General features: G+C 34.5%; 1 protein-coding gene across 3 annotated transcripts; it reads left to right on the forward strand.

Moving 5' to 3' along the window:
• Positions 1-1006: 1006 nt before the first annotated feature.
• LOC125862708 (2-phytyl-1,4-beta-naphthoquinone methyltransferase, chloroplastic) lies at positions 1007-7572 on the forward strand. 3 transcript variants are annotated; one of them, XM_049542834.1, is made up of 7 exons: positions 1007-1194; positions 1290-1354; positions 3808-3898; positions 5302-5390; positions 5621-5816; positions 6482-6581; positions 7216-7572. In XM_049542834.1, exons 1-7 carry the CDS (start codon positions 1066-1068, stop codon positions 7314-7316), a joined length of 771 nt encoding a protein of 256 aa, XP_049398791.1. In that variant the 5' UTR covers positions 1007-1065; the 3' UTR covers positions 7317-7572. The 3 variants fall into 3 exon arrangements, with proteins under 3 accessions (XP_049398791.1, XP_049398792.1, XP_049398793.1); XM_049542835.1 differs by lacking the exon at positions 3808-3898 and having other exon boundaries at positions 1055-1194; XM_049542836.1 differs by lacking the exons at positions 1007-1194; positions 1290-1354 and having other exon boundaries at positions 3811-3893.
• The last annotated feature ends 1221 nt before the right edge of the window (positions 7573-8793 follow it).

Raw genomic sequence — 8793 nt, forward strand, 5'->3', positions numbered from 1 at the left:
ATTAATGAGCTTCTTAATCTCAACGAAATAAAATAATTAATTTAATTATAGACTAGTTAGTTAAAAATATAAACTCCTATATAACTAAAATATTTAACCAAATATTCAATTAAAACAAAAAATATTTTTTAGACAATTTTCGAATATACTAATTATATACATAATTATGTAAAACATATATATTATCCAAAAACTATGACAATGATAAAATTAATTAAAAGTAACTTGAAAAATATGTTGAACCTTATAAAGCTAATTATTTCAACTCGTTTGGAATTTAAGAAACTCGATGATTAATTTGTATTGTGGAGGTCCAAAATTGGGTGTCAACATGTATAAAGCGAGAGAAAATTGTATATATACATATATTTTCGTTCCCCTCTCTCCCCTCTCCCAGATCTTGCTCACCACTCTCCCAGATCTCACTCGCTCACTCGCCTCTCTCACTTTATACAAATACAAATGTATACATTGTGTTTGTGTTTGTATAAAGCGAGAGAAAATTGTAAATACAAATACAAATGCATATATTTTTATCCTATTCACTTATGATTATACAAATACGATCTTTCCCTGCCCAATTTTCTTTTGTCTTTCTCTCTTTCTCATTGTATACAAACACAAATTATACAATTGATCTTAAAACATATTATATAACTGCTTTCTTTTGTATATGTATAGCGAAATTATACAACTGCTTTCTTTTCTATATGTATAGCGAAATATACATATTTATGTTTGCTATTGAACGCAATTAAGCAAACTATAACTATAACATACAAATATGATTTTTGTGTTTGCTATATGTGAAAGTTGCTCAATTTTTCAACTTTTAACGATGAAACATGAACTTTTTTTCAAAGCCCATGACATATTTGAGCCTTTTCCCTTTTCCCTTTTTCTTTTTTTTCTTTTTAGCATTATTGATTTCAATTGGCTTTGTCATTTATGATTTTCTTATGTTCAAATTGAAAACATTTATGATAACTAGAGGACCAAACTGACATTATCCTTTATACACAAAAAGTCATCATCAAAGGGAAGAGCTGCAGCGCCGAAGTGACAATGGCTTCCCTTCACGTTGCTCTTTCTTCATTTCCCGGTCCCAGTTTCCGGCCAACAGGCAAGTTGGTAATCCGGTGTTCCGCCGATCGGCAAGCGCTGTTTAATCGCATTGCCCCTGTTTATGATAATGTGCGCACCGCACTACCTCTCCTCCATTCACTACTCAATTTGTCACTTCCTTAATAGCTATATGTTTATTGTTTACACAATTTTCATGCTTGCAGTTGAATGATCTCCTGAGTTTGGGTCAACACCGCATATGGAAAAGAATGGCTGTTTCGTGGAGCGGGTAAAACCTATTTCTCCCTTTCTCCTATTTACTTATCCCTGTATTCCATATTAGGTGAATTGTTCTAACTTTTTTTATAGTTCGAAATAAGTGAATTATTCAATGTTTTATAGAATTGTTGAGTTTTTCTCCATATTTAACCTTCTTTTAATGAGTTTATTAACTACTGTACATTTTCTAAGGAAATAGTTTGGTAATAATCAAAAGGGTAATAGTGCCTAAATATTTTTCTTAAGAGGTGTCATACAACAACAATTTACTTAATATGGACTAGAAGGAGTACGGTTTATGTCCTATATAGCAGGATGCCGTAGACAATGAATTTGGTGTCACAAAAATATTGTAGCAATAGTAGTATTCTATTTCAATACAATGAATATTACAATCTCTATGATTCCTCTTTTCTGAAATAAGTTTATGGCCTTTGAGCTTGATCTTGACTTGTATGAATATTCAAGGTGGTTTGAACTTTATTTTGAAATGTAATCTTGAACTTGAATGTGGCTTTGATTTAGTCGTCGCAAGTGCTTTGATGACTGCCACACATAATAGTTATCTCAGGAAAAAGTAACTTTGATCTTGATCGTCTTGGTATTCGATTTGCCTTCGTTTTTGATGTTCAGGATTTGAAAATTGTAGAGGAATTCTTGAGTGTTTGTAGCGTGTAGAGAAATTTATAGCCTTTGATCCACGAACTTTCTCTTGTTTATTGTTCTGAATTCTTGTCCCCTTTTTTGAATTATGAGAATCCCTATCTATAGTTATGAGAGACAAAGAGGCTGAAACAAATTTGGAGAACATTTCACTTCGTAATTTGTGGACTCTAAGGCTGGAAAGAAACAATATATGCTTTGAAGGCAAAAAGAGTCACATTTCAATGGTAAAAAACAACTGTATTCATAATCTTTACTATTTGGCATAAGGACTTGTAAGAACGAAATAGATCAATATCTTGATTTTCTAGATATGTTAGGGAGAAGCACACAATGGTTGGTTGGGCTGAGTTTTTCTTTCTGCTGTAATTTTTGTACAATCTTGGTACTTTATTAATAAATTTTATCCTACCTTAAAAAGAGTTGTGGGGAGAAGAGTTGTGATGATGACAAACTTGTTTCTTTGATGAGTTGGCATGAATCACCGACCAATCAAGTTGAAGCAGTGAAAAGACTACATTTGATTGGTTGAATCATGCCACTTGTACATATGACACATTTTCATAGCCTTTGATTTGACAAGGCATGTCACATTATTTTGGCTTGTTCATTTAACTTGATGTGCCTCGCCATTTGACATGTGACACAAGTTTGGCCTCTAGAATAAGATGACATCTTTTTTTTGATAAAGAAAGATGACATCTTGTCTATCGAAGTGGCTCATAATCTGTATCCCAATTAAATATTAGCCCAACAAAACTGAATCTTTAGTTAAATTCATATTTATTGGACTCAAATAATTTGTCAAATTATATTAGCCAACAATAATTGTTTGGATTAATATATCTTGGATTTAAAATATAGTCCATATTTTATGAATTTGAATCCAATTTAATTTAAATGCTTACACATTGATGTCAAAATTTTCTCTAAATATATATTTTTTTCCATACATTTATAAAAATGGTTTTTAGATTAAAAAACAATAGATATGTAAACCAAAAAATTAAGGAGTGTTGTCCCAGTAGAGACTGATATTACATAATCTCACCTGTTTCTTTTGGACCCTTCATATTTTGGTAATGAAGAGAAATGCCATATTTCCTTTCATCTGACAGTATCTTTTGCCTATTGGTCCTTCATACAATTCGACAAAAATGGAAGCTTCTTTTCTGTCTGCAAATGTTGCCCTTCTACCATTCTACGGGAGAAGCCAGAGGGGATCCATGATTTAAAAAGTATAACAACAACGACAACATACCAAAATGAAATCCCACAAGTGGGGTCTTGGGAGGGTAGAGTGGACGCAAACCTTATGCCTACCTCGTGGAGGTAGAGAGGTGTTTCTGAAGAACCCTCGGCTTAAGCATTATATAGCTATATTTTGTATAATAAATACTAAGTTCGGATGAGCTCACATCGAAAGAGCTGCATCTCTCACTAGTAAAGCATGAGATGCTTGTGCATTGTAAATAAACTAATAATGGTTAATATTGAAATAAAATATTTTTAGGAAAGTGAAAACATGCTGGACATTAGGAGTGCGTTTAAGTTATCCGCACTAATATATCATTTTCCTTTTGATAGGCCATGCTTACGATAAACTGTAGTTCATTGTTTAATTGATGGAAAAATGGTTACACTGTTAGTGTGCCTTATTTAAATCCATTCCAATGGAAAAAAGAGACACAGGACAGATGAAATTTCCACATCTTCTACTCTGTTCTTAATCATATAATTCTTGGATTTGGACTATGTTTATGTCCTAGTTAAGCTGGAACAGTTGAACTTGTATTGCAGAGCTAAAGAAGGGGACGATGTACTAGATATCTGTTGTGGAAGTGGGGATTTGACATTTCTTTTGTCTGAAAAAGTTGGATCCCATGGCAAGGTTCCCTTCTCTTTCTTTTTGCCGTCTCTGGTTTGCTTTTATTCTATTTTCATTCTTTCTGTTCTTCCACTGTGTAATTGCGGTTTTTAGTTACTATTCACCATTTCAGAAGCAACTCAGTTTTTCACTGACCATTCTGAGAAATTCAATAAGCTGATTTGAGCAGATGGCTCTATGGAATTACCAAAATTTCAAGACAGTCATTTTTCCATTGTTTTGTTAGAAATGAAAACAGTAAGAAAAATAGGAAAGATAGGATATGAATTACTGTGGTGTTTGATTATCACCTGGAGATAAGAAGTTAGGAAATATAATATTCTTACAAGGAAGAGAAAAAAACTTGTGCCCATTAACTGTTTTATAGCACCTGTTGTTTTGTTATCAAGAGATCATTTTACCATTGTTTAATCTTCTTCACTGTTGTGAGAATCAGAAATTTGCTTATTTCTGTTCAATTACCTTTTTTTTTTTTTTTTTTGCTAATCTACATCCTTCATAACATAGCAAATTAATGCCTCTTTATGCATCTTCCAGTTCCTGCCTCTCTGTTTCTGCATAATGAAAAATCTCGTTGTAGAAAACCAGGGCTCCTACAACTTAGCATAGGAGAAGCCATCTCTGGCATAATTCTTGTAGTATTTATTATTCATTGAAAAAGGGAAAAACAAGAAATTCTTGAATGATCTTGAACCTGGTGATATTGTCACTTCTAATTTGAATAGGTCCTGATTTGTTAGGTCGCTTTTGTTAGCTATGTTTTACCTGTTCTCCTCTGGTGAGCATTTATGGAATAACATCATCTAGCAGTTCACAAGTTCTCTGGACTAGCGTTCCTGTTCCACTTATTTCAATTCTCAGCTTATCCTGTCCTATGTTATTACTCAACTTTCTGAATGTCATATGCATTTTAATATGTGAAGCGCATCTACGAATTTTAGCTTGTTGCACTGAGATTTCAGGGTGATAATTATTATTGAGACCTAAATCATTGCTTCTTCTAAAGATTATTGGCTTCATGATATTTCTGATGTCAATCTCATGCCTGATAATTAATGTTTCTTTTTGTTGTCCTTCCGTGATCTTCATGCTTTTGGGTCTTCAGGTTGCTAATGTTCATTGCTTTCATTTGAGTTTGGCTCCCGATGAAAAGAAATCTGCTCTTTACACATGTTTATATGCTCCTTTTTTCATTTCAAACATTAAATAAAAATCTGCTCGCGGCAGTGCCACATAATTCTTATGTCACTAAATTAAGCGTTATCTCTGTTATTTGACTATATTTTGCAAGCTTTGTATCTACATAAGTTTTTGTAATGTAACTGGATTACATGATCGAAGCAGTTTAGGCTAGTTATCTTAATTTCCAAATTTTTGGATGTTCATTAGTATGTGTGGCTTTGCAGGCAGTCGGTCTTGATTTCTCAAATGAACAATTATTAATCGCTTCGACTCGGCAGAAATTACGTTCAAAGACATGTTACAAGAACATCAAGTGAGCATTGGTAATTAAACTGTCAATATAACAGATAATGTTTGAAAGGTTATTTGCCAACACATTTAGCAAAATCCACTTGTAGAAATTAAGTCTAGTCAAGTTCCAAATGATTTCACACACTACATTTACCAGTTACACGTGTATTATCTTCCGTGCTCTTACTCCTTCCGATTAGTTTTTCATGTTCCCCGAATACGGTGAGGGATTAATACATTATGATTATGAAGGTGGATGGAGGGCAATGCACTTGATTTACCCTTTCCTGACTCCTCCTTTGATGCTGTTACTATTGGCTATGGATTACGAAATGTGGTAGATAGACATAGAGCTATGGCAGAGATATGTCGAGTTTTGAAACCAGGCTCAACGTTGTCTGTTCTTGACTTCAATAAGAGTATCAACCCCTTGAGCACCGCAGTTCAGGTAGTTGTTGGCAGGTTAATACTTTTTTTCCACCACCACAAATTGTATGAAGTTATTGGTTTCATTATCTTTTGTTTTATCTGATGTAGAACTTTCTGCGCTTTAAGGATGCATCCCTCATCTTTTTTAAGAATGTAGTCAGTAAATAATTTTTGGTCCTTATACAGAACATATTTTTAGTTGTTACTTAGCAAAACTGATGCAACAATGGAAACATAAAACTCTTGAAGCTTGTCATGTTCTTTTAGGGTGTAGGAAAAGTGGGGGCAGCGGAAGGGAAAAATTACTTTATGATACAGAAGAGAAATAGTGATCTTCACCCGTCATAAGTTGGATAATTCCATGTGACTGGATATCATCTGTAGTATAGCTCAAGAATATTACTCCACATAATATCAACAAAGTTTCCATCCACTGAAACTGCATCCACATACATTCTCTGCTCGTTTCTCTGTAAAGTTGGGACCACTTCTCTTCACAAGTTGAAAAGCAAGCCACTTTCCTATCCATCAGATTCCAAGGGTTAATCTGTTATTCTGCATTATGGACAATTTTGGAATCTCCATCACAGATTATTATGTGGCAAACTTCTTAATGTTTTCTTTTTCAGCTTATCATGAGTGGTATTACAATATTTGTCTAATTTTGGTTTATGTTCTGTTTAGGAATTGATGATCGACAATATAGTTGTTCCTGTAGCGAGTGGTTATGGCCTAGAAAATGAGTACAAATACTTGAAAAGCTCTATCAGGGACTTTCTGACAGGTCTGATATTTTTACCACTATAGTTTAAGCAGTTTTAATTGATTAACTTTTGCTGTAAGCAGTTCTGAAGCCTTCTGCATGCATCATGTTGTGATATGTTATTTAAATTTTGTATTTAGAAATAAAGTAACATGAGTAACCTCTCTGCCTTAAATAAGTTTAATTTTATACACCTCCCAAACAGATAAAAATTAACCTTTCATCTTTTCTTCATTGTCTCCCGGAGAAAAACATTACTCAATTGGCATGTATTTCTCAACTCTCTTTTGGTTCAACTTCATTTGTCTCTCTTGCTTTCTTACAAAAATACTTTATTAGAACCGGAGGCTCTATCGGGGAGAAATATTGAGAAAAAATGATGCATGAGAATACTGAGCTGAAGAAGAAAATAGATAAATCCCGACTTCCCATCCATCAGCCCTTGTAATGGTAAAACGTTTTTTCTAAAAAAAAGGTAAAGGTAAGACAGCAATTAATGAGCAGACTGAAGTTGACATCAAATTCTCTCACTTGATGAAATGAAGAAGAAGAAAAGTACCTTAATTTTGGGAAATTGACTAATCTCTTTACCTTCTTCCAACATTCTTTCCTGTTGTGTCTTTAATCCGTGGTAAATGGATGATTTGTGATACAGGAAACGAGTTAGAGAAGCTGGCTCTTGAAGTAGGATTTTCCACTGCCAAACATTTTGAGATAGGATTTGGATTTATGGGAAATTTGGTAGCCATTCGCTAGAATGACTTCATTTGCGTCATCTTCCAATTGCCTTAACAAGCGAGAAATGATGCAGTAAGAAGAGGAATGAGTGGTATTTTTGCCAATAGATAATAGTATACTTCTTCCATTGATTTCCAGTCATGTCTATTGGTGTATTGAGTTTTTCACCCTGACTGACTGAAGATATGTGATATAATATACTCTGCACCATTATTTGCTGCCTGTTTCCTAATCCTTTCCCCTCTCTTTTTGCACTATGCTATAAAAGATGCTTTAATAAATGCCTACTATAGTTTTCAGAAAAATCTGTTCTGTAATAGCTAACCCCCTATCGCCCCCAAGGTCTAGCTCGAGTGGCAAAAGGTGGAGGATTTGTGACACAGGTCGCAGGTTCAAGCCTCACACCATGCAAAGCGAAGCCTGGTATTTAAGTGGAGAAGGGTAGAGGGGAGGGCCCATTATCCACCAAGTTTAGAATGTTGTGATTGGTCCAAAGGGAGGGTCACAAACGGACTTCTCGGTTATCAAAAAAAAAAAAAAAACTAACCCCCTATCCCGTGCCATTTTGCTCTTTTTTTGGCCCCAAAACCTAGCGGAAAAGAGGGATAAACCGAAACTCCCTGGAAAACAGAGATGTCCAAACAGAAAATGTATAGCTTTATCAATTATTGTGATTCAATAAGTAATGCGTGTGGTTTTTGTCCCACAAAAGAGATTGTTCAGATACTTAGAAAGGAGGTGTCTATGTCGGTGATTCATACACTCCCTTTATGACATTGTATGTTTTAGGCCTTTGGTGTTTCACTAAATGCAGTGTTTAATCTGCTGATTAACTTGTGAAAATCACATCAAAGTTAATAGTTGAGATGCCTTTTACTAGTTTGTGATAGATACATTGTGTGCACTATTTTGTGAAACGTCTTGGAAATAAGTATTGCATCCTCTGGATGAAAGTAAAAACTCTCAGGTGGAACACGAGGGTGCTAAATGATTGGAGCAAGAGGGATACTCTGAAATCATTAGTTCGTAGATGGAGGCCAGAAATATCTACTTACATGAGACAACTTGCAGAATGATGATGATTTTGACTAGACAAGTATGGGGGATAAGATGGCTGATTGTGAAGAGGTTAAGGTATGTGCCAGTAGGAGGGAATTATCATCTTATGGGGTTATATACATAACTGGAAAGGGAGGAGTTATGCTATGAGTAGCATAATAGTGGCAGTATGCTGCAAGTTTTGGGAATTGATACATTTCTGAAACAACCTCTCTACTTCCCAAGGAAGAGGTAAGGTTTGTGTACACTCTACTCTCTCCAGACTCCACTTATAGAATTATATTGAATATGTTGTTGTTGGAATGATAGTTTTAGGGCAATGAAGCGACTAACTTTCCCAAGAGTGCTTTAGAATCACAAACCTATAAAGTAGTGATTGCGAAACTGCTATTTACTACTACAACTTCGAAATATGTGGCTACTAACTGAGGGGTTC

This window comes from Solanum stenotomum, chromosome 4 (assembly GCF_019186545.1).
Source record: "Solanum stenotomum isolate F172 chromosome 4, ASM1918654v1, whole genome shotgun sequence".
Classification (NCBI taxonomy): domain Eukaryota; kingdom Viridiplantae; phylum Streptophyta; class Magnoliopsida; order Solanales; family Solanaceae; genus Solanum; species Solanum stenotomum.